This window comes from Crocodylus siamensis, chromosome 3 (assembly GCF_052110815.1).
Source record: "Crocodylus siamensis isolate JL-2025a chromosome 3, ASM5211081v1, whole genome shotgun sequence".
Taxonomy (NCBI): domain Eukaryota; kingdom Metazoa; phylum Chordata; order Crocodylia; family Crocodylidae; genus Crocodylus; species Crocodylus siamensis.
The window spans coordinates 37,162,311-37,188,910 of NC_143397.1; the positions used below are offsets into that span (position 1 = coordinate 37,162,311).

The window sequence follows — 26,600 nt, forward strand, 5'->3', positions numbered from 1 at the left end:
ATAGCAGCAGCCTTAGGAGCTTTTGCAGCCACCATATCAGAGGATGTAAGAGGCAGGGTGGCCTTAATCTAATCACCAGTAATACCATTATAAGACAGAACTGACTGAATTGGCAGTAATGGAAGATTGGCTCTGACTCATTAGACAATACACAGAGGAACGAGTTACTCTGACATAAGCAGTGGTTCAACAGATTAAACACAGATTCCACTCTCGATGACTATCAGGCAGTATCATGTCTGGAGAGGTTTAAAGCAAATCCTGCTTTAAATAACTACTGAAAGAATGACCTTGTGAAGCCTGTATCAGACTGTAGCCTGCAGGAAAGGAGCACAAGATAAATGTAGTTAGAACTTCATATTGCCCTTGCAGGTAGCTCTGTTATTCAAAGAGGGGATGGTGCCTAGCCATGAGTGGAAGGGGAACTGATTTTTATGATGTGAAGGACAAGGGTCTTCTGTTTTATTTTTCATCCTCAGTTTATAGTTCTCAATTTGTCTCCCAACATCTCATCAGGGACTTAGGCAATCCTATAGCAGCATACACAGCAGCTAAGCTTGCAGTCTGATATTTGTTTATATATCCTCAGGGAAACATAGAATACTGTCACAATCTGTGGCTTTAAAATACCTTGTCCTGCCTAATTAAAAGGACAGCATGCAATGTATTGCTGTAGAGAAGAAGAAAGTTTGTGGGAATAGATGGGTAGATAAAGGAACTGAAATGGTCTGAGACTAAAAAAGGAAGGCTTGGTTTAGAGCCCAGACTCCACAAAGTCCTTGCTCCCCTGCCAGCCCTTAGTAATGTGCTAAATCTATTTTGCTTGATGAATAATTTTGGTGTAGAAGTAATAATCCCTTAGGAGATGCAATTGTTACAGGGTTCTCAGCCTAAGGCCATAAGAAACTGGTGATAGTTGAGGCTGCTTTATTCTTTAAATCCTTAATACTTAGTTAAGGGCTCTAAGGAAGCAATCATGGTCCTGAGCCTCTTCAAAGGAATCCACTCAAACAGATGGGGGAACATCTGCACTGAGAACAGAAGAAGAGATTCAATTCCAGATAATCCGTTTATTTTCATTAAAGAACTTAATCCTACAGAGTTTGGCAATATCAGTCATAACATCAAGGCCAACAATATTTCCTTGGTTTTACACGTGGTTATAGTGAACCCTTCTCTTAACACAGGTAATGCAACCATTAATTGAACATTTAAATAGAAGTTTGACCACCATAACTTAGTTCACAGCTGATACTTAATTTAGGATTCTACGTAATACATGGATCGTCCGTCTTCTGAGAGAGCATTTAGGGTTACTGAAAATTGGGGATATTACTTTCTGCATCTGTCCTGTGTGATGACTTCATGGATGCTTACATTAAAAAAAATCATAGACTACAACAAGAGGCTAGAATGTTTCTCAGTAAATAAAAAGCAGACAGAATTGTGGAGGAAATGGTTAAAATAGTCGTTTCAAAATGCTTGAGGTCCTGCAGTCCCACAAGGTGGATGCTCAACTGCTGGGAGATGGGACAAAGTTCAACTTGTTTTCACTCGGGAACACTAAGTTACCCCACAGATGTTGATCTGAGATGTAAGGGGTTTTTGTTTTAATTGTCATCGTTATAGTTCATAAGTTTATCCATTTCACAGCATCTCATCTCATTAGGCAAATCGTATGTGAAATAATTTCTAGAAAGTGTAAGCGGATCAGATCAGAAGGCTAGCATCAGTCTGAAAAAACCCATAGTGACCCAGCAGTTTGTAAAAAGACTCCATGTTGCACACTAAGTACATACTGAAAGTGACCCATAAAAGCTTTTTTAAGAAAATGTTGAAATGTTATACAATCTAGTAGAGTAAAGAGAGGAACAAAGTCTTGTACGTGGCAACTGCATTGGTAGGTAAGCAAGTGTGGGATATTAACACAAGTTTAGGCATTTTGTTAAATGTTTGGTCTCTGTTAAAATGTACAGCGACCAGTGTTCCCTCTAAGCTGCGTGCGTGTGTGGCTGCGCACAGTAAAAAATCATGCTGGGCAAAAACGGGGGACCAGCACACATCTACCTGCCAGCCACAGTGGGGGGTTGGGGGGAAATGCACACACACACCAATTGCAAGGTGGACTGAAGCAGCACAGGCCGAAAGGGGGAGGCAGACCAATTTGGGAATGGATTGAATTGGTGCACTCACAGATTGCTACACCTTAGAGGGAACACTGGCAGTGACCACACATGAGTACAATATTGTGAGGTAGTAAGGGTTTCTAAGGGTGATATCTTTTATTGAAAAAAAACACGTAATTGGGATAAAGTTAGACAAACTTGAATGCAAAACATTCCTTGTCAGTGAGATCTGACAAAGAATATCTTGCATTCAGAAGCTTTTCTAACTTCATTCCAATTGCATAGTTGGTCCAGTAAAGCCTTGCCTCCCTTAATTTCCGGATCACCACAACTAGAACATCACTCTTAAGCATTCTTAGTTATTGTATTAGCATACATCTATATTTGCCAAAGGTGAAGTATTGTCAAGTGTTTATCAGAGGTCCATAATGCATACTAAAAGAAAAGAGCCAAACTGACAGTCTCCACCACCTTTGGTGAAAAAGTCTTGTGTAACATTGCATTGTAAGATACAAAAAGTGGCTTAAAAATATGAAAATGATTTAAAAAACCTGAGAAAAAAAATCAGTGAAGATTCAATGTGCACCTCTCAGTCTCTTCCAGCCTTAGTTTTCTACGATTCAAAATAAATTTGGATATTCTGGGCCAAAGTGTCTCTTTCCCTGCAATCCTGGCCTTCTGACAACCGTTATGTTTTGAAACTGGTTGAAAGGTCACAGTGTGTCTGGAAATTGCCTACTTAAGAAAGGAAAAAATACTTAAAAGCCCATTTAAAATAAAAATAAAGTTCAGAAGAGGTCTCTATATACATTATTTCAACAGTTTAAATTAAAACATGAACTAAGTGGCAGTATTAGCCAGGAACAAGTAGCTGGACATTATCCTGAATTTGAAGTCACTATGTAGTAGTCCCCCAGAATAGGAAAAGTTACAGTCTAGGATACCGGCACATCTCTTACAACATCTTCAGGGAAAGAAACTCCCCCCTCCTTAACTGTTCTTGCAGGCCTTAATAAATCCCATCTACTAATTTCATGAAAGTTTCATTTTTTCAGTGAGCCCACTAAGTGGCTTTTTTGAAATTACTACCTTTAATTCAGAGTCATTCTAGATGGCATGTCATCCATTTACAAAAAATACTTCCTTGCATGGCAATAAAAATGTTAAGAGTTAACATCTGATAGGCACACTAATCATGAAAATGTACTATTTATGACAAGCTTATGCTTAATACACTTGTCAGTCAGACATCTAAGTACTTTACAAGGCTTATATTAATCCCTCCAGTCTGTGAAAAGGGTTTCCTATTAATTAATATAAGCAGATATGAAGCTTAAAATTCCAGGGTTTAATATGCAAAGATGCTGTGCTATGTGCCTCTTTCTAAAGAAATTGAAAAAAAACCCAATATACAGAAAAAATGTTTCATTCTTGTAAAATTGGTGAGAAGGGCAACATCCATTGCCAGCTTAATTTTAAACGCTTGGATTGGGGGTGCTGTTCTTTCATAGTCTCAAACATTTTCAGGTCTTCTGCATCAAGCAGCCACCCATAAAACTGAATGAACACAAGACTGGGCAGCCTAGACACACACTGGACAAATGACTTCACTGTTGTTGCTTGTGATTTGATTTGTTGTGTGTACATGCGACTGACGTTTAATTCCTTTAAACTGGGCATATGAGACAGCATTTGGAAGAAGTTTGTCCAACCAGCTTCTGTTACATTGTGGTTTGAACTCAGTGAAAGATTTTCAAGCTTTTGGAAACCTCCATTGCATGTTACCGTGGCTACAAAAATAATAAATATCAATGTGTAATAAACATCTTGGACAAAAAATGACTGCTGTAAAACAAGTAAAAATATAAGAAAGCAAAGATTCATTGTGTTTTAACCTTGCACATGACACTGTACATTTATTATTTAGGGTGTGAAGCATGATCCTACACTCAACCTGATAGCATTTAGCTGTTTGGATGCAAACATACCACGATTAAGCAATCTTATTACTATCAGAGATAAAATATACCAAGTAAACTTTGCAATGTGTTAATAGCTCATTACCCTATCTCTGGATCAGGGAATATGTTGCTTGTTGTCCCACAAGATCACGGGTAGGACAACAGGCGATGTGCATTTCACCCAATGAAGCAGATCAGCTGTGCCAGGATACATCTCAGCATAGCTGCTTCACTTCATTTGGTGGCATCTAGTTACACCCTCAGAGACTGAAGGAGAATGACTCCTTTTTATTCATATCACTGTAGCTTTCCAAGCACATTTCCATGAGTTTATCAGATTGAGTAATAAATTCAAAACAAGAAAGGACAATTTGGAAACAATTAGTATCAATGTGGTCATGAAGGTTTGCTATTCTTTGCAGCCAGTGAGAAAATGTGTGGAAGTCCTTTAAGAAGTCTGCAGTTTACTTACACTTGGTTCACTGATCATCTAAACTAGAAAGTGCATCCATTTTCAATGCACACAGCCAAGGACTTTACCTCTAGAACACCAGCAATCAACTCAAGGGGCCACAGCCCAAGGAAGTTTGTTTGGCTGTGATATTAAATAACTTACAGGGGATTAATGTTATAAGTCATTTGACTAATATTCTGCAGATGTCTTGACAGACACGACCCTCTGAGTGACTAGAGGGAGGTCATCTCCCACACTAGTTCACTTCCCTGCCTGCAAGCAACTTAAAAGCTGTTTGCGGAATCATTGGACTAAGTGGCTAGGAAGGCTTATAGGTGAGGACAAGATACTTGAGCTAGAAGCAGTGAAGAAGGGGAATAATTCAGAGGGGCAAAAAAAAGCAAGAAATGAGGATGTGCAGGGTTTAGGATTTCAGGTGAGGTAAGAAGAAGCAACACTGGCTTCATGGAGGCCAGAGCAGAAATGGCATCTTTTAAGAAGCTGGTTAAATTTGTAATTGTTTTAAAAGTAGCTACATGGGTAAGGGAAATTAAGTTCTCCCGCAGAAACATCTCCCCTGCTAGAAACAACTATTTCATAGGATTAATGTTTGTTTTAAAATAACTCACCTATTTCCAGTAGGCTCTCATCATTCAAAGAATGATGAAATGAGAAGCATCTGAGAAGTGGCAGATGTGAACACTGCTGAACAATCAGCTTTGCTGCATGCTTTATTCCATACACAGCAGGGAGGTAAAGTTCTTCTAGATTTACAAGACACCTTAAAGCAGATGCTGTAGAAAGAAGAAATGGAAGAAGTGTTGCACTCTTGGATGAAGACAGGCATAGACAAGAATTCAGATTTGTAAGGACTCTTGCTAGCATTGGACAGTGATAATGGCCAGATCCACTGGAACATTTCAAAGTAAAATATATATATGACAAATTGTTGGAGTGTGAGTGGTTTTCAAAATATTTTTTCCTTTCAATTCTCTAGTTCTTTCCACTGCAGAGATTACTCTATCATGTGATTTGCTTGTGTAACCCTAGCAGCAGAGCTACCTGCAACCACATCCAAATTTTTGGGATCCTGGGGTGCCAATAGGTCTCAGTCAACTCCTACTCTGTCTACAGACTGGGAGCCAACACTCAGTCCAGTGTTCTCCCGTGGTTCTCCCCACACCAGACCAAACACTAAATGACTATTTACAATAATACTGATAATAGTAACTGAGAAATTAACAGATTCAACAACACATAGATAGCAAACACACTATTTTCAATGAGCTTGATAATAATCTATACCAGCAACTAGAAGCAAATACTTATCACATAGCAAAAGAATTATCAAATTTAGCACTCAGGCAACTTATAACAGGTATATACACCTAATCAGCTAGATCCCCACAGAATCACTCTGCCTCCAGCAAAGCAATCAACTGTGAGATGGTTGCAGTTGAGCACCCGTGGAGCTGTGCTCGCTCTGCTTCAGAAGAGGTGTGGCGATGCTGTTATCTGTCAGGACCTCAGGTGCAGCTGCTCCAGTTTTTCCTGGATGCCTGCAAACAATCACACCATTGCCAAATGCTTCCCCAAAGCAGCTCCTCTGCGTTTGGCACCTGAAGTGCCCCTTCTTGGCTGTACTTCATTGAGCTCTCTGCTGGAGTTTTCCCGGAGAACCTTCTCGAGCAGCCCGTCCCCGATTCCATACCAGTGAATCCCTGCACCCAGAGAACTGAGGAGTGGGGAGAGGAACTGGTTTGCACAAACCCTGCTCCTTTAGTAAAGGATACCATGCGATCCTGGGTACTCAGTAGCTTATTAGGGGTGTGCAAAGTGGGCTGTATTCAGTTCAGATTTGGATTCGGCCCAATGTGGAGAACAGGGTTTGATTTGCTGATTTGGATCGCTGTCCCAATTGGATTCGGCTGAATCTGAATCTGAAGATTAGATTCAGAGAATCAATGATTTCAGCTACAGACCGTCTTAAATGTTTTTTCTACATACCTTGAGGTACCAGGTGCACCTGGTGAACGCTGAGATGGTGGGGCAGATGGAGCATCCTACAGGAGCACGGTTGCTCCCCCTCCCCTCCCCCCTCCATGTGCTTGATGGCAGACCAGAAGTACTCTTCTGGTCCACTTTCAGGTCTGCCACCGAGCCCATAGGGGGCCCTCCCCCACATCCCCCCAGCTCAGCCATTGGCCACAGCGGGCCCCCAGGTACGCCCCCCCTAGATCCAGGAGGCACCAGTTGCTGAGCCAGAGAGTGTGGGGAGGTCCCCCATGTGCTCCGTGGCAGACACGGAAGTGGACTGACATGGAAGTGGGCCGCAAGTGCTTCTGGTCCATTTCTGGGTCCACCACCAAATGCGCTAGGGACCCCCCTATACTCCCATGGGACGGTGCATCCACCTTACCATTGCAGTGTTCACAAGCCACCTGGTACCTTGAGGTATGTAGAAAAAACATACAAAGTTGTGTCTGTGTCCAAACTGTCAAATCTCTCCGAATCTAATTGGAGGCTTCCAATTCAATCTGGAAAAATTAATGGTCTCCTAATTCAATTCGGATGCAGAGATTCAGCTGGTGAATCGAGCTGAATTTCCTCCAAACTGAATCAGTGACCAAAGCTTTGCATGGCCCTATAGCTTATGGCTCCCTCTGCCCTCAGTAGCAGCTCACTCAGCAACAATTCTTCTGCCAGTCATCCTCTCAGAAGCAACTGTCCTGCTAGCAGCCACCTCAAAAGCAGACCTTCTCCCCTGCAGCCCTCACCTACTCTCTCCTCTTTTTAGCCCTGGGCTTCCCGTCCCAGAGTTGCAGCTGTCCAATTGCGTACATGCATTCTGCAGCCTTCAGCTCCGAGCTTCAGCTGCTATATCTGTGCACAGCCTGCTGCAAATCCACATCCCAATGGTGCAAACACCCTGACTGGGTTTGCAAGCCCTGAGCAAACCCTTCAGCACCTTTACACTTGTTTGAAAGGCTTGTCAGTGGAAAAGGGAAAATATTTCCACTCCGACATTTTGTGAGGGGGTCAAGATTTTTGGGTGCCTAGAAGCCATTTATTAGCACTAAGACTTGTGAGGGGGTCCAGTGTGCCTTCTGAGTGTGCTAAAGGGTGAAGAGAGGTCATTCCTTCTTGTAGAGATCTGGAGTCCAGCAGAAAAGATGGATGGGAGCTCTCTCCCCAAAACTATCTCCCTTCTGAAACCTCAGCTATTGCCCAGCTCCTGCTGCCTCCCTCTGTGGGTTTCCTGAAATGAAACCTGCTCTTGCAGAACTTAGAATATCTGCAGGTAATGTGTTCCCTGGAGATGAGCTCTCATACCCTAAAAGATTAGGTGTTTAAAATCTGTAGCAAAAATAATCTTTGTCTTACCTATTAACTAGAAGTTGGAGGTTGAAATTATATATGAATTAAAAACAGAAAGCAATATTGGTCTTTTCTTCTCTCAGTTAATCAATTTTTGTTTTCTTGTTTCTTATCTCCTCAGAAAGTCATGAGCTGTCATTATCACATCTTTCCAGATAGATATCCTTCCATTCTCCCATCTTTTTAACATTTTGCGTTAACCTAAGTAACAAGGCCTCCTTTATACATAAAAAATAGACAGCAGCCCATTTATTTTTTCTTTGCAGTCCACTTGAAATAGTCTCGAAGAATATCTTGATTCTCAAAGCTGCTGAACACATGTAGCCCCCCAAGTTAGGACATCCAAGAGAGCTTCATTTAACAATTCATGTATTTCAGAAGGCTACAGGTGTGTGTTCACTTTGTGAGATTTGAACCGCTGGTTCTAGACCTCTTAAAGATTTCAAATCTCCTGCTTAAATAACGATCTCCTCTACTGGTAAGGCACTGATACCTAGAAAATGATTATTATTCCTAGGCAACATAATTCATTCTGATTTTAAAAAAATAGAATGAAACTGTAAACCATACCAAAGGCTTGGGAAACTTCCTCATCAGTAATGTATTGGTCATTAAGGTCTAACACTGTGAGAGACAGAAAATTTGGCAGAATATCAGCTAAAAAAAGAAAGAGAGAGAAATGAGCATTTTGATATTCACATTTTAAAATTATTATAACAGGAACTAATACAGGTTGCTTTTTTAATGCCTTGTCTTCCAAATCATTGGTGGTTAGGCTCTCATATAATCCATGGGTATTTAAATCCAAGAGACTCTTGTTTAAAGATTACCTATTATCACATGTATCTCTAAAAATTCTTTCCTGTGCTCAGATGGGTTAAGTATCTGATACCAGCTTGCATTATCAATTTCAAGGCAAGTAAGATCCTCAACATGCATATACAGTTCAATGCATACGATTTTCAATGCAGATTTTTTCATTGACTTGTCTTCTGACATGAATAGTAATTTCTTAGCCCAACAGTGCTAATATGCTGTTTAGAAGTGTATTTAACCTATTTTAGGCATACAACATACAGAAATGGTATCAGATTGTATGACTAAGAGGGTTCTTGCTGGTTATGTATTCAGTTACACTACCATGACACAAATGTAGACATTTCCTATAAAAACATGCTTACTAATCATTGCATCTCCTCCTGACAGGTTCTTTGGAGGATTGTCAACAAATTTAGAAACAGGTGCAAACATTTTCAAATATAGACACCTATTCCCACATTGAAGCACCCTGAGGACATTGAAGTGAAAAAACTGCACCTCTTCCCTTGACTTCAATGGGAGCTACAGAGGCTTAAAATCCATTCTCACCTATTTTGGTGCTTTCGGCACCTGATTTTGGAAGTTTGGCCAGCCAATGTTTGGTGCTTTCTTGAACTTCACCAATTCAGTATTAAGATTATGCTATATTTTAAAAACAAATGGATTGGATTTGAGTTTTCTTACATTAAAGTTCCCTAATATTAAGATATTTTGTGTCTTTATATAGTCAACTTTTCCAAACTGCTGAGTTTTAAAGGAGGTAGGGGGAAATGAACAGAACAAGAGGTGCATAAGTCAGTGACTTCCTACCAAAGGATAACATGTCTCGGTCTCTGATAAATGATCCGGTAAACCTGATTTCCATTAATTTTTTGCAAGAAGAAACTGTAACTAGAAGAGATTCACAGTCAAGGAAGCTGGAAGTGTTCAGATGAAAGACACGGAGGTTCTGAAATCCCTGAATGAATCCAACTGTTAAAGGACAAAAAAATCATAGAATAAATGGATGAAGTTTCAGAATCAATACGTTTTTATTAGCAGTACCTATACATTTTCTTTAAGGACATGGAGGAAGGATATACAGTAAGGAGTTACAAGTGAATACATTTAAATTATATTTTAGGACACCCCCTGTCTTCCCCCCCCCCCACTTCCCCTGGTCTCTTTGAATAAAAAAAGAACAGAGCTTGTGGCTTGTTGCACCATGCCCCTTTATTAAGGAAAATTTCACCTCCAGAAGTGCCTTTACCTTTTCACTGTGTTATTTCATACTAAGAAGAATGAGACCCTAGGGCAGCAGTGTAATTAAAATTAAAGGGGAAAAAGAATGGAGGGACTTCACCCAGAGTATAATCTTTTTGTTTAGAAATTTCAGTACTGTATACAATGCTCCATCTACACATTAAAATGCAAAAGGAAAATTAATTAAACATTTAATTAAAAAAAGCCCCAGAAAAACAAGGATCTCAATCAGGAACCTCAGCTGCTGAATTTGGTAACGGGGGACAAGGGAGAGCAAGCAACAGTGGTGTTCACCCTCTTGTGTTCCACACCCACGCCAAAGTTGTGGGTCCAGCAGGAGCTGTGCTGACAGCCCAGTGAGCTGAGAGAGCTCATTGCACTTGTACCATACAGCCGAAGCAGGTATGACTGCAATCCTCACCTCCCACCCTGCTGGTGGGTATTTGCAAAACCACTCTTAACTGGCTCTGCTCTTTTCTAGCAGGGAAGTCCCAGAGGATGGTGTTGGGCAAGTGCCCATCATCCCTTTGGGACATTTCCTGTGCATCACCTAGCATTCCATCTTTTCACCCCTCCTGTTTAATTGTGTATGAGGCCACTGGGCTAGATCATGAGGGGTTTGGAGTGAGGTGTCATCAATATGCTGTTGACACCCAGCTGTCTCTCCCTCTCTCACTTGATCCAGGCCCTGAAGTCTAGATCCTTACCCAGAGCCTGACTTCAGTAGGGCACTGAATGCAGGTGAACCAAATGAAACTGAATCTAGACAAGGCAGGGGTGATGGATGTTGGCAGACCTCATGGCTTGGGTTGGAATACTGGTTGAGGTGCAGGTGATACAAGATGCCCCTAGCCACTGCTGCAACCTGAGAATCCAGGTACAGCAAAATATCCAGAAGCACCTCAAGGCTGCAGGCCTGAGGGACATGGGGATGCTGAACTGTATCAATGATAGGTGTCCCAATCCCCCCCAACCCCAACTGTGAGGTCTGCCAACAGTTTAATTTGGTTCACCTGCATCCAATCTCCAAATGCAGCCCAGCAATGGATAACAATCTAGATTTCATTGCCTGGTTAAGATAAGAGAGAGAGCCAGATCTGCACATCATCAGCATTCTGGTAGCACCTCAAGCCAAATCTTCTCGTGATCTAGCCTAGTGGCCTCATACCCAATTGAACAGGGGGGGTGAAAAGGTATAACACTAGGGGATACCCAGGAGAGACCTAAGAGATGACAAATACTTGCCCATCACCATCCTCTGGTACTTCCCTGCTAGGAAAGATCAGAGCCAATCAAGAGTAGCCCTGCAAATACCCACCAATGGAAGGTCATTTTCAGTAGCTGTGTTTCAGAATTTGAATTCCCTCCCTGTTGTCGCCTGCGAGAATCTGGGCCTGGACATTGTCAGTTAATTGGATTATTAGTGTTTATTCAGGTGATCTGGATTCAGCTCCCAATTTTGCCCTCTTTTACCTCTCATGGTTTGCCAGAGGCTTTGACCAGTGTAGATAGCATGAACAGCAAGGGAAATACCTCCAGTTGGTCTACACTGATTCCTTCTCCTGACCAATTTGGAAATAATAGTGAAAGGTTAAAAACATTTCTTCTTTGTTGGAATGACAAGGCCAGCTTAAAAACTGGGAGATAGTAACATGGTGTTTGAGGGGCAGGGGAAAGAATTCTGTTGGAGATTCAAAGAAGGATGCAATGTTATCCCTAAAGAAGAACCTAAAACAGTTATTTTTCTGAAGGAGAGAGCTACCTAAACTTGGTCATTAAAAACATTCAAAGATATACTCACCAGGATTGCCAACTCAAAAAATTATTTCCTATAGACAATCTGACATTTCCTACCGACAGATAAACTTTTTGATTATTATTGACACGTATTTTTATGACCAGTAAGAAATATGTCTTGGGCTGGCAGCCCTGTGCAACTGCAGCAGTGGTTTTACAGCCTACTTCCCCCACCACAGGGGTTCCCTACCCACCCCACACACTGATAATCTCACCTGCCCCCACCCCCAGCCTGATCCACTCCCTTATTCCACCCACTGTCTCTCCTAGCCCTCAGCTTCACCCTGGCAGCACCACTCTCCTCCCTGCCTATGCCTTTGATGCAGACAGCTGTTATATGCAGAGGATGGGCATAGAGACCCAGTAGCAACACATTGCTATAAGAAAGGGGTGTGGGTGTTGGGGGAGGAGGGGTCTTGTCCAGCAGGCTCCTGGGAAATGCAAAGCCCTGAGAAGAGCTCAGCATGTGCAGGGGCCTGTCCTTCCACTTAGCAAGGACAGGCCCCTGTCCTCTTTCAGTCTTTCAGTGCTGCTCCAAATATTTCCTGCGACAGAGCTTAAAGCTGTCATGACTCCATGTTTTATGGAGGGCAAAATATTCTTATGGATTTTCACAGACAAGCATTTTTAGAGTGTCTTTTTTATGGACGCTCCATAAATTAACATACAGTTGTCAACCCCAGCACTCACCCAGCCTGGAAGAACCATCTGAAAAGTTCACATTATCAATCAACAATCTCTCCATGCTATGGAGATTTCCAAAGCCACTGGGAATGATGTCAAACACGTTTTGACCATTCTGTACATACACTGATAATCCCTTTAAGCAGGTGAATTTGTCCAAATTTGTAAAAAGCAATTCTGAAAGGCAAAGTAAAACAAATAATGACACTGGTTTACTTTTCTTGATCTTGTTCTGTTCTCTCTACCCAGTCCATAACAATACAAATTCCTTGATGAAACTTTCTGCTGCAAAAGGGCTCTTGATGGAAAACTATCTCCACTAAAATGGTCCTTTATTCACTCCACATCTTGACAACCTTGACTGCCCTCCCATTTCACGACCCCCAGCATGATCCACATGCCCCCACTCCCCCTTGTCCTGGGATGGACACTGCCTCTCTCCCTTGCAGCTCCGTCCTGATGGCATAAAGAATTGCATCTGTGCATTTCAATGGGAGCTTCAGAAACCTTTCACAGTTGAGAATGTAAGCCAAAAAACCCCCAAAACAATAAAAAAAAAAATACCCCCAAAACATTTGAAGGTATGAGTGGGCTTTTTTGTTTGTTTGTTTTAAAAAACTGGCATATCTTTAATTCAGTGGTGTTCAACCTCCACAGCCATGGCTCCCTCCCTGCCACTAAATTTATGGATCTGTGGGGAGCCCTGCAAGCCAGATGACATAGTCCTGCACTCTGAATTGCACCAGCACACAGGGTTGGTCCACAGCCAGATCTGACATGCTGAATCACACCCATCAATCAACTCCACGGGCCAAACTCACACTGGTTCCGGCCTGTGGACTGGCCCTGCACCACTCACGTAGCCTGCAGGACTGAAAGGTTGAGCACCAGGGCTTTAATCTATTGTTCAGGAAAAATGCACCTCGCAGGTAACTATGAACACTCCCGTTTACTAACCATTTGGTTATTCCACTCAAATATTGGGAGAGAGATTTAGAAATGACACCTCAGACTGGAAGATAAATTTTACCCCGACTACAGAGTTTTCACCAACACCTTTAGAATTCTTTTTAACTGAGTGGCTCTTTAACCTTTATGGATTTAAAAAAAACCCAAACACCCACAAAGAGAAAAGAAGTCAGACAGAAAAAAAAACTCCAGTCAGTTAACAATCACTGGATTGTACCTGGCACTTTGGCTTCTTCCTTTATCTCAAGAGATTCCACTGAAGACAGGGACAGAAGCAGTTCTTGTTCTGCTATACTCAAGTTAACATTACACAGGCTGAATTTTTTAAAGCATTCCTTGTGCTGTTCAAGAGCTGGTCGGATACTTTCAACCAGTCCTGGACTATCTTTTAGACAAAGCTCAACATGTTCTGAAATGGAGAATAGCACCATTACGTTCCTGAGATCAGCTCCTTCCAAAGAACTGATGTCATTAGCTACAAATTTCAGAGCTGAAATCTTTGCACGACCCTTTGCACGTATGAAAGGAGACATAAGAGAGTCTGGCAGAAATCTAGAAACCAGTGAAAAAAAACTATTCCTATTATTCTCAAGTTCTTTCACCCTCTGTGACATATCATTAAGATTTATAAATGCAGAAGCATAATCCGTGTCAATCGTTGGAACCTCCAGGTCAGAAAGATTAATTCCTATATCTGAAAAAACAGATTTTGGTTTGTTTTTTTTTCCATGTACATTTAAGTAAAAAGTACTGGGAAAAGACAGGCTTTCTGGAAAATCCAGAAAAAAACGCAGCAAAAAATTGTACTGTGACACAAATGAGTCAATAGAAAATGTTTTTCCTCTAAGGAACTCAAAGATGACTGGGGCACACATTGCAACAGTGTCACTTTCATAAGCTGCAGAAATTGCAATGTTCAGTAAAAGGCGAGTGAAAAATGAAAGACAAAATTCTGACTCCAAACCATCTATTGCCTGCACCACCATTTGTAGTTCTGGGTGATGTTGTAGTAGTTCATCATTTTCTGAATGACTTTCAAATGCCTCCTTAGAGTGGATCAAGTTGAATAAATGGTTTATGATTTTTGGAACTGCCTTGGAAGGATAGCTGCAAGCATACTGCAATAAAAAGTGATAGGTCCCAGAAACTTTCCTCAACGTGTTGATTTGCTGCAAGTAATACAGTCCTCTCTCCAGGTTTTCTTCAACATCAGAAGCCAGGAGCTCACTCATCCTTTGCCCCGCCAGGAACTCTTGGAATGATGGATGAAAGAACTGATAAACTGGCTGCAGCCTTTGGGCAGTGAATTTGCTCAGCAGGCCCAATCTCAGAGCTTCATCTCCATCAAGCCCCACTTCAAAGAGGTCTTCCTCTCTGAAATCAAAGCACGGCTTGAAAAGACCTTTTAAGGCAAGCTCTCCACAGGAGGACACCATGGTGCTAACGTGGTCTCCTTCTTCCAAGTATTTTAGGGAGTTATACAGCAAGTAGGCTTTAAAAATAGCCTTGTCATTGAAGATGTTCCCTGCTGGGTACTGTACCCAATATGCACAGAGAGCCACAGTTAGAAGCGGGGTCTTCAGAAAAGTCTGCATGGCCTTTTCAACTTGCAGCTTATAGATGAACTTTTCCACAAGGGCAATGTTGTGTGAAAACAGCTTCCGAAGGATGTAGAGAGTGCTGTAGAGAGGAAACTGCACAATAGTTAAAATTGTGTTTGCATGCTTGCGGATTTCTCTGATCCGATTAGTACGCACGGCAATAAGCAGGCAGTGTTTGTTGAAGTGATTCTTTTGTACAAGTCCTTCGATGACCGAGGGGACTGAATTCATCTCGCCGTAGTCATCCAGAAGGAATAGGACCTGGTGCTTTAAGAGCTGAAGGATGTTCCTCAGGGACATTTCCGTTAACGACCCTGGAAATCCCACTAACTGGTTGCAGATGATGTCAATCAAGCTCTGATCCCCTTTTGTGGCACTCAGGGAAAGATAAAAGACCAACTTGAACCTACTTAGCATGGGGCAACAGCCTGAGGCCCACAGTACAGCTACCTTCCTCAGCAATGCTGTCTTCCCACCTCCTGCTTCACCTTCGAGGACAGTGATGGAGTTAAGGTTTGCAAGGATGTCAGGCAGCAAGAGCTGCTGCAGTGGCTGGTTATAGATATCCTTTGAGACAACTGACAGGTCTGCGTAGAGCAATTTCAAATCGATGGCAAAATGCGTAGAGTCACCAAAGGAAGGCAGTCTGCTAAACCTGGTATTACTGTAAGCCTGTCTGAGCTGTTCAGTCAATGCCTGGGCTTCTTGGGACCATTCGGGATCCTCAAGGGTCATGTCTGTGAATAGACAGGAGATAAGGAAAATTAAGTGCACGCAACAGGAACCTACAGTGCTCCTCAGAGTGCCTTGACTGTACAAACAAGTCCCTTGCTCAGACATTGCTGCAAAGCTAAGGCAGATACTCCTTCTTCCAACCATATCACTATGCAACATACAGGAGGTTCACTCATCCCTCAAGTGACAGGTATAAGCTGTCACTTGAGGGATGAATTTGGCTCAATTGACTATTAACAAATGATCATGGAATGAGCCAGAAGAGAGGTTCCAGTCTTGGACTCTACGTTCAGGTTTTCAGCCTACCTAATTGTATCTAACCAACCCTTCCAGTCATTCCCAATCCTATTTACACTGACAGTCCTAGCTTATTCAGGATGCTGTGGAGGCTGCTGGAATGTCCTACAGTTACCAGACTTACTCCTCACCAGTGAATGTACTGGCTCATTAATGTGTAAGCCACTGACTTCCTGTGATTGATAGGCACAGAATAAAAAGCCCCATGATTAGTGGCACCTACTAGAAATTCTCCTTTAGTTTTGAAGACAGTGCTCTGTGCTTGTGGAGCTGTTTTTTCTATCCCTATGCTGTATGTGTGCATAGCTCTTCTGCTCTTCTTTGTACCCTCACCAAGGTCACTTGAGGGGTCCTTATCTAAGTTCATTCATATTTGTCATTGCCCTCTACAGTTTCAAAGAGCGAGACAGTTGGGGACATTCAATCACAGATAGGACTCCTGAGCAAAAATCCTTGCTAAAAGACAGCAGCCTTTTCCCCTTCCTCATTTTTCTACCTAACTTGTATCCAAGTTCACCTGTTCAGTAGTGCACAATTGAGATAGGTTACGGTCACTCTTTATTCACAACATATCAAGTACAGTGTTATCGCTTTTCAGTCACACAGTGAGGATAAGAATGTTTCGCAACGACTATACCAAAAATCAATTATTAAATCAATTTTAACCAAAAAACAAAAAAGATCACAAAATCATGGTGTGTAATAGCTACCCACAACAAACATTCTAATGAAATCTGATTCATTTCACCTCTGTTTTTGGTTCATCAGTTGACGGTAGTCAAAGTCTCCTTTCACTACAAACCTCAAGACCATAGGACCTACATACACAGGCTACTGAGCTGACCAGGACTTCCAAAAGTGGTACGCAACCATTCAAGTCTTTCCTTGCAGTAAAGAGGGGAGCTACATATATATTTGTGGTGCAGTATCACCATGGATGATAAAGCACATTTAAGACGCTTTGTCCAGTTTTTTAGCATTTATAAACTATTAGGCTTCTTAGGATCTAGCAAAAGTGATTTTTTTTTTGCCAGTGATAGAAGAGAAGTGTGTAACATTTCTGTCTGTATTTTGAAATTCACATGCATTGCCATGAAGGACAATGACAGGTCTCCCAGAGTCACCCAGCACATATAGTCACAAAAAAATTGTGCAATTCTAAAAAAGCCATAGACATAGTTACTGCATATACTTTTGTTTCCAAATATTTGCTGAAGAAGGTCTCTCAAATGAACCAGTCAATCTAACACTGCTTTTTATTTATCAGCTCTCACTCGCAACAATTCTAATATCTGTGGACCAGGAACTTTGGGCCATGATTCAATGATACCTCCTTTTGTGTAGCTTCCTTTCTAACAGATTTAATCATACACATCACTAGCATTACCCCCCTCAAAATTATTTTATTGTCTGATACAATTTTACTTAGAAAAAGGGAAAGGGTATTGTAAGCCTGACAGAAAACTATTTTAAGTCAGACTCTTTGGGTTTGAAATGCAGTATATGCAACACTAATATACCAGTATTTTCCAAAATATGGTAATATACTAGTATTTTCCAAAATATGAATGAACTCCTGAATGAAATTCACCCATTCCCACACCTATGTCCTTCGCTAAAGTCACATCTTTACTTTCAGAAAAGGACTGGTGTTGTCTTCTGGGCAGTCACCTGGCTTCCTGTGAACAGGTGAACTCTACCATCTGCCACTCCATTTATGTCACAGGTTACACATTAGGCCAGGGGTTTAGCAACCTGTTGTCACTGTGGACTTCTGCCTGTAGCTCAGCCCTGGCAGAGTCTGCACCCTGGAACCCTCCAGGAATAAGCACATGCAGGGAGGGTAATAGACAGAAAAAGGCCAGCAATAGGACTCTGGAGATGTTGCCTCTACCACTGTGGCTGGAGTGTGCTACTGTTTCCTTGAGCTGCCTGGGGCAGGATCCAGTCTATTCACAGGCTGGATCTGGTCTGTGGGCCGTAGGTTGCCAACCCTTACATTAGGCAGTAGCTGACTGAGGTACTACAAGCTGCTTACTCTGCACAACCTGAATCCCTATTTCAATTAGAGCCCTGGGTCTAAGAAAGGGTTCTAGGATTTGGCCAATGAAATACATACCTTATCTATTTTAGTTCCCTTGAACCAGAAAGAGTTCAGCAGAAAGGTTTAATGTGGAAAGAGCCTTCCAACAAAAGGTACAGAATAGTACTTACCAGTAAAAGCAGAACATTGGCATTTTCTCCCTTCCGAGGTTGTCTTTGCAGTTTGCTGGGGGAAAAAAAAGAAATAATTAAATCATTTATCACCCCTTAAACAAAAGGCAGGGTGCACTCACTAGCCCTGCTATAAAAACTTATCAAATTGAACCTTACAATGATTCAGATTCCTTCTCCCCGTTCCCCTAAAGTGATCCCTTTTCCTTCTCTACTTTGCTCAGATTAGTCCAAGCCTTTACTCCTCTTAAAATGCTCTTCTCCACCCCTAATATTTATCCTGCAAGTATATTTTTAAAAAGTAATGCTCTTCCCTCTTTATCCTCATTTTGCTAATCTAAACAAGCCAAATGCCTTTATTCTTCTTTCATAAAATAAGTTTTTCATTCCCTAATCTTCTTATACTTGTGCTATGATAAGTTCACGTTCATCTTTTTTTGAACACTGGTGACAAAATTATACACAGTACTCTGAAAGTAGTCTTACCACTACCACTCCTAAAAGCCTCTCTCAGTTCATGGTGCAGCCATGTCAGATTCCAACAAATTTGCAAATTCTGCTAAATACCGTGTCATAAGGACAAGGATAAGGACAAGAAAAGGAAGGAAGTTCACTGCATACACAAGTAAATCCTTAAAGATACATGCCATTTTCTAACATGGTACAGATAACCATCAAAATTAAAAAAGGGAACCTCTATCAAGGCTTTTACTTCCCCCAATCAGAAATTCACAGTGGTTCAGGGACAAAGACAAAGCATTAGTACAGGGCTCAGGTTAACTTTAAAGTCGTTTTTGCATACCATATACACAGTGATTTACTCTGACCAGAACATCCATTTCTACATAGCAAAGTATGAATTCTCCAGCCAACAGCAGAGAATAAGACCAATTGGTTACCTGCTCAGAATGTAACGTTGACTGACTCTTTGGTGGATCTACTGTCATCTCATTGCGTAGCTCCAAGCATTTGCAACTAAAATTAAATGTTCAAACATACAACATTAAACCTGATGCAATGTTCTTTAACTTGCTTACTTTTCTGTTCTTTTTTCAGTTAGTAGAAAATAGGAAAAAAAACCAGAATCAGTCATACATTTGGAGGAGGCAAGGATTTTTGTGGGCGATATTTTTTATTGGACCTACTGCATGTTTGGGATTGATTTATTTTTCTAAGATTAGACAAATTTGTCTAAATTTATCCCAACTATGCTCTGGTCCAATGAAATACATTACCCAAAAAATCTTTGCCTAACGCATACTTCCTGGACCATTAGGGCTACAACATCACTCCAACAGTATGTTTGAAAGTTTTTCAGAACTCATTCTCTCCACTCCTAAGGAAAGGATCCAGCAGTATTTCTGTTAGCTTTACTCCTTGTCCCCACATCTGCATGACCCCCACTTACAATCAAGCAAGGTAGTAAACTGATCCATCCAAAGTTTAGCAAGACCTCTCCGTGACCAGAAAGGCTTTGCTGCCATAGGCAATGACACACTGGTTTATCCCTAAATCCCTCAACTCTGCACTTTCAGTCATACCATCTCTGCCAATACTGAATATTATCTCCCTGTGCATGTAATCCTACTGATTTTAAAGGGACCGCTTGTGCTATTAGAGTGACTCATGATGAGTCAGGCTGTCCCAGAACTAGTTCCACATAGACCAAGCACAAACAGCTCATATTCTTCCTCACATGAGTCATGCATACTGACATACATACCTGCAAGCATTTGAAAGCGACTAAACACATTAATGAAGATCTGCAGTACCCAAAATCTGTTCTCTGTGGGGAGTCACTAAAGTTTGCTTTGCAACTATTCATGTGTGAAAAAGGTATGTGAACAACACCATGCAACTAACTTGAGGTCTAGCTTGCTGTTTTCAGAATGAGCTATTTAATGATCAATTCTTAATATAAAACCTGTTTTGTTCAATAGTCTTTTTTAAAGAAATGCAGGTCAACTTTCTTTGACACCAAGAAGAATTTCTCAAGGGCACCCAGTTACTCACTCAGAGAACCATTTTTTGTGTTCTTTCCAGGGATCATCACTTTCCTCCCAATTCTCCAAACATCTAGCACAAGCAAAGCATTGAACAACATCCCTTTCACCTACACACAGAGAATAACATGTCACAAAAGGGGCTCATGAATGTTTCTCCATGTTCTGATTAATACATCTTTTACTAGAAAGAAAAAAAAGGTTGTGTGTCATGTTTTCACAAGATGATTGAGTATTCAAAGCAGATTACAAAATACTTGCATTTTTTTTATCTAGCATTATTTTTTATCTAGCATTATGATGATTGAACACCTCTCTCTTTCTGGCTTCCATTAAGGAAATGTGCATAGGAAAAGATAGATGTCAGGATCTAGACAAGTTATTCCAAGGATATGGACACATGTACCTTCGTAGGCATTTCAAAAGGGCAGCAGCTAGTATGTTCTAATTCAGGGGTAGTCAAGCCTGGATCCAGTACAGAGAGCCATGTGATCTCGCCTGTGGATCGTCCCAAGAGTCTGGAAATGTGGGGCACTTGTATACATTACACTGTTTAATCCTCACTAAATTAAATTGGTTTATTAAAATTGACATTATTTGTTTGAATTCGGTATATCATTGTTTACTGGTGACAGCCTTTAAATCAAATTCAGCTCAGTGTGCAATTCACAGTAAATTACAGCAGGAAGAGCTGTATAACAATCCACCCTGCTGCTTTCTTTGGTACTCAATTACGGCAAGGGGGACCAGCCAACCAGTAATTCCCCCCTCTCCCAGCCCAGGAAGACATGGCTGCCTGCAGGGAGCTCCATGCCAAGCCGGTCACTTGTACAGTCATCCCTCCACCCCCCATGGCCCTGGCATGGGTGCCCACCTGTGCCTTGCTGCCCATGTCTCCCCAAGGGGTGTGGTTACTGACGGCCGCACCGTCACTCTCACCACATAGTCTGCCCTGGCTCCATCAGGGAATTAAGAACCGCTTGGGCACCTGAAGGGGGAACCATGGAACACTTTCCTTTGCCTTTCAGAGCAAATGCCATCTGTCCACTCACAGGACTACCCACGTCCAAACAGGCCCAAAGACTTTCCAGGTCCAAAGTGAGAGGCATCATATTAACATTTTTTTTTGTTTCAGTCATTGTGCAGGCATTCCTCTGCCCCCCGAGCCAACTGGCAATTCTACAAGTTTTTCCCACCCCCCTGTAGGTTCACCTGCCAGCTGCTGTGTTGATTTGCTGCTAATTGCCCATAGTCTGCCTTTGGATGGCTCCTTCTGTCAGCTGCCTCATCCCCTGGGCAGCACTGAGGGAAGGTGTCAATTAAAACTGCTACTGCTTCCCTACCACCACCACCACATTTCCAAGCCTCACAGGCCAAATGATGTGGTCCCATGCATGGAGTCTGGCTGGCACGTGCAGGGCGAGGGCTGGGGTGGTGGGCTCAAGCTGGGGCTGGGGATGGAGCAGCAGGCCCGGTGCGATCCAGCACATGTGGGATTGGTACTGGAGCTGTGGCAAAGGGCCCAATTCATCATGCACAGGGATGAGGCCTGATCTGGCACTCAGAGTCTGCACCATGGACATGATATGGCCAATGAAACAAAGGCCTCATCTTGTGCATACCAAATTAGACCCCAGCCCCATGCATGGTGGATCCACCTCACAGACCAGCCTGGCACCACTCATTCATCCTGTGGGGCCAAAATGTTCTAATTTTTATAACTGCCAGCAAGCCAGGAACAATACAGGAATTTGACAGGCAAGGTCAGTTCCCAGACAACTGCATCTGGCAGCACAATTTGGGGAGGAGGTCAGCAGCTAACAGTGGCCAAAGAACAGGTTAGGAACTATTTAGAAGAGCTGGATATGTACAAGTCTATGGGGCAGGATGCAATGTGCCCAAGGGTGCTGAGGGACTCAGCTGGTGTGGTTGCAGAGCCACTGGCCTTTATCATTGAAAACTTGTAGCAATGGGGAAAGGCCCCAGATGATTGGAAAAGGGCAAATACAGTGCCCATTTTTAAGAATGGGAAGGGGGATCTGGGGTACCACAGACTGGTCAGCCTCATCTCAATCCCTGGAAAAATCATGAAGCAGGTCCTTAAGGAATTTTTAAGCAGTTGGAAGAGAAGAAGGTGACTAGGTATAGTCAGCATGGATTAACCAAGGGCAAGTCATGCCTGACCAACCTGATTGCTGTGGATGCAATATAACTTGATTTTAGCAAGGTTTTTGATACATTCTCCCACAAGCAAGCTAAGGAAGTCTGGGCTGAAGAAATAGACTGTAAGATGGATAAAAAACTGGCTGGATCATCAGGCTCAGAGGGTAGTAATCAATGGCCCAGTGTCTAGCTGACAGCCAGTATCAAGTGGAGTGCCCTGGGGTTGGTTCTGGAACCGGTTTTGTTCAATATAGTGATTAATGATCTAAAAGATGGGATGGGGTGCACCTCCAGCAAGTTTGCAGATGACACCAAGGTGAAGAAGTAATAGACAAGCTGGAGGGTAGGGCTAGGATTCAGAGAGATCTCAACAAACTGAAGGATTGGACCAAAAAAAATCTCAAGAAGTTCAATAAGGACAAGTGCAAAGTCCTGCATAGGATGGAAGAATCCCATACACCATTACACCCTGGGGACTGGCTGGCTAAGCAGTAGCTCTGCAGAAAAGGACCTGGGGGTTACACTGGACAATAAGATGGATATGAGTCAGCAGTGTAGCCTTGTTGCCAAGAAGGCTAACAGCATACTGGGCTGCACTGGTATGAGTGTTTCCAGCAGGGCAAGGGAAGTGATTCTTCCCCTCTTTTCAGCACTGGTGAGGCCACATCTGGAGTACTGTGTTCAGTTTTGAGCCCTCCACTACAGAAAGGATGTGGACAAGTTGGAGAGAGTCCAGCAGAGGGTAACAAAAATGGTTAGAGGGCTGGGGTACATGACTTTGGAGGAGAAGTTGAGGGAATTGGGCTTATTAAGTCTGGAGAAGAGAAGACAGAGGGGAGATTTAATAGCAGCCTTCGAGTACCTGAAGGGGGGTTCCAAAGAAGATGGAGCCAGACTGTTCTCAGTGGTGGCAGATGACAGAACAAGAAACAATGGTCTCAAATCGCAGTAAGGGAAGTTTAGGTGAGATATTAGGAAAAACTCTCTCACAAGGAGGGTACTGAAGCACTGGAAAAGGCTACCCAGGAAGGTTGTAGAATCTCCATCCTTGGAGGTTTTCAAGATTCAGCTAGACAAAAATTTCACTGGGATGATCTAGTTAGGGATGGTCCTGCTTTGAGCAGAAGGTAGACTAGACACTAGAGGGCCTCCCTTCCAACCCCAATCTTTCTATGATTCTATGACACCACCATAGCAAAACCACTCAAATTTTAACACTGGATGAAGTGCTGTAAAAGTTGGAGTGTCTTTGCTACATTTATGCCATTCTCAACTTGTCCACACATAACAATTAGAACAGAACAGCTGCTGCCCTTTTGAAACATTTCCAGAGGTACATCTGTCCATACCCTTAGTGCCAAGAGAGAGCAAGAAGTCGAGTAACCTTGAGCCTGTAACTTTTTTCACAGGAGAGCAATCAAACATCTGGCTGTCTCTTCACACTGGTACTTAATAATGGCCTAAATAAATTTCTTTTCTCAATGTTCCACCCCTTTCCTTCCCACACTACTAAAAGTAACTCTGATTCCACCTGAAAAGGGTTAAGAAAAAAAAGAAACACACAGGCTGAGAAAGAAACATAGGTACTCTAATGGATCTTCTGCTGGTATTCAGTCCAATCCCTGGTATTACAGGAAACTGGATCATAACATTTGTCAAATCTGGTCTTAAAACACAAGTTAGGTTTCTTACTTCCAGCTACACCAGCACCAAAACCTCAAACCTTTGATGGCTAGATATTTTCTGTAAAGTTACAGCTTCATTTATTTGTGAATAAATCGCACCCATTTGTTCTCATGCTAACACTGGCGATTAGGTGAAGAGGCTCTTACACCTTCCTAAGGCTTGACTTCCAAAATGCAATCTGAGAGAAAAATAATATCCCCTCTCAGGCCTCATTTTGCCACCCTAACTAAACCCAGCTCTTCTAGCTTGCCCTTAGAAGATGGGTTCTTCATGCCTCTGATCATCTTAGATTTCATGCTTCTTGACCAAAGATGACGAAAAAAATGTACACAGTATTCCACATGATGGCTCACCAGTACTTTACCCAAAATCCCCACTTCTGTTATCTCCTTGTATCTGGAGATAGTTTGCCTGGTATGTCATACACTTATAACCTTATGCCTTTCCTCATAACCTCACCATACTGGTGGGGTCATGGTCATCCTGTGATCCATCAGTACACCCAGATCTTTCTTTGACTCCATCATTCTAAAGAAATGAGTCCTCAGCCTATGATGGAATGTCTTGAAGTTAATCCATAAATCCATGACATGGCACTTTCTACCACTGAATTTCACTCATTTCTATCACTCTGGTCCTCAGTGACACCTAGTCCCTTTCATATGATATTTCAGGCCTCATCTATAATGACAGTGTGTCATAATTTTGTGCTATTAACAAATATCACTAATACAAACCAATTTTGGGCATGAAAACGATAGATAAACTGGTTCCAAGAGCACTCCATAAGGAACTCCACTGGTCAACTTTTTTTAGACCAATAGCTTTTTTTTCTTTACAACCAGGTATTGTCTCCCCTTTAGCTGGTTCCTATGTCACCTAACAATTCTTGAGTTAAGCCCCATATTCTCTTTTTCGGACTTGAAGATCTACAAGGTCCCTTCTGACCCTACTTCTATGATTCTATGACAAAGGCAAATGTGAGTCAGACAGAGCATAGCTGTCATCCATTGACTTTCTGCAGAGAACACTGCTTTCACTCCTGATCAGACTGTCCAACAGCCCTAGAACTTTGCAAAAAGCTACAATCCAGAAGCTTTCATATTTACAAGCTTTTCTTCACAAGAACATAAACTTGGGGCTGCTTTCATTGTTAACCCTGCTCAACAAGAAAAAAAGAGAACATGCTCAGGATTAGAGTAGAATTCATTCTCATTCTGTACCTGTTTCTGTAGGTAATATCCTCTTTATCAAGGGAGTTGTGAAATGCTTTCCCTAAGCAGAATGAAAATTTAAAGTTAACATTGTCTTCTATTTAGTTATATCTGCTGGCCAACATGGTAGGTTAGCAAAACAAAAGAAATAAACACATGAACAGAACAGGGTTGGGACTAATACTACCGGGTGAGAGGGCTGGTAGAACCTCCAAATATCAACTGATTAAATATGCTTTCACTTTTGAAAAGAACTGAAAAAGGACCATCTAGACACTCAGAAAGTGTCTACAGCTACAGCCAGAGATGGGATTGGGTACCACCCCCCTCCAAGAGACTTTTCTCAGATAGGAGCATATCTTAGGGAGGAAACAAACATTGCATTTCATTTTTATAATGGCACAAGGGGACAGGAAAAAGAAATCCATATCTTCTGTTGTACTGCAACATGGCCATGAGAAAAGTTAGTAAACCATGCCACTTTATTGCAGTAGGCAGCCATTTACTTTATGATAGGATGCTGGGTAGCTGTAGCTGCCTGCATTTTCCCAATGCCCCCAGGCAGATGCTCCCAGGGTTTGAGGGGCCTGGCCCTGCATGGCCCAGGTATTCCTGCACAAAATTGGGTCCTTCAAGCCCTAAGAGCACCTGCTTGGCTTTCCCCATTTTCAGAGACATGTACAAAGCAATCTCTGGTGTCAAATTCATTCTGGTGCAGTCCTAAGGCCAGAACTGTCCTTTGGCGGGGGGGGGGGGCGCGAATCGGGGCAACTGCCCCAGGCCCCACACTTTGGGGGGGCCCACAGACCCCACCAGCCACCACACCGTGCCGTGACAGCTCTGTACTCCATCCGCTTGCCACCCCCCACCCATATGCCCTGGGCCTCGCACACCCCTAGGGTCGGCTTTGCCTGAGGCTGAAACTGCCAATCAGCTGATTGGTGACCCCAGCTTTGGGACCGCACCAGTGCCCCAGTTTTCCTTCCTTCCAGAGATGCACTCCCAGAATCTCCAGGGCATGTCTCTGGAAGCAGGAGAAGTCAGGGTTCCCCATTTGCAAAGATGTGCCTCCAGCAATCTCCAGGAACCCCAGAGATTGCTGGGAGACATCTCTGGAAGTGCAGAGCGTGTTGCCCCTTGTCCCAAAAGATCAACAGGCAGGACACATCCCAGCACAGCTAATCTACTTCACTTGGCAATGTCTGTTTCTAGCTATAGAGACACAATAGTGCTAGCATCTTAAGCATTCCCAGAAAT

The 26,600-nt window shown here is 42.4% G+C and overlaps 1 protein-coding gene across 1 annotated transcript in view; it reads right to left on the bottom strand.

Annotated features, from left to right (window-relative positions):
- Nucleotides 1-1,050: 1,050 nt before the first annotated feature.
- The window catches only part of NAIP (NLR family apoptosis inhibitory protein), a 38,337-nt gene continuing 12,787 nt past the window's right edge, over nucleotides 1,051-26,600 (bottom strand). The window contains exons 5-14 of the mRNA XM_090038142.1: nucleotides 25,353-25,404; nucleotides 20,291-20,390; nucleotides 19,177-19,252; nucleotides 18,278-18,332; nucleotides 13,648-15,768; nucleotides 12,468-12,638; nucleotides 9,549-9,710; nucleotides 8,490-8,576; nucleotides 5,171-5,335; nucleotides 1,051-3,916 (exon numbers count right to left, since the gene is read on the bottom strand). Of these exons, the coding sequence (XP_089894268.1) occupies nucleotides 3,552-3,916; nucleotides 5,171-5,335; nucleotides 8,490-8,576; nucleotides 9,549-9,710; nucleotides 12,468-12,638; nucleotides 13,648-15,768; nucleotides 18,278-18,332; nucleotides 19,177-19,252; nucleotides 20,291-20,390; nucleotides 25,353-25,404 (3,354 nt within the window). The 3' untranslated portion in view covers nucleotides 1,051-3,551. The remainder of the gene's footprint in view (nucleotides 3,917-5,170; nucleotides 5,336-8,489; nucleotides 8,577-9,548; nucleotides 9,711-12,467; nucleotides 12,639-13,647; nucleotides 15,769-18,277; nucleotides 18,333-19,176; nucleotides 19,253-20,290; nucleotides 20,391-25,352; nucleotides 25,405-26,600) is intronic.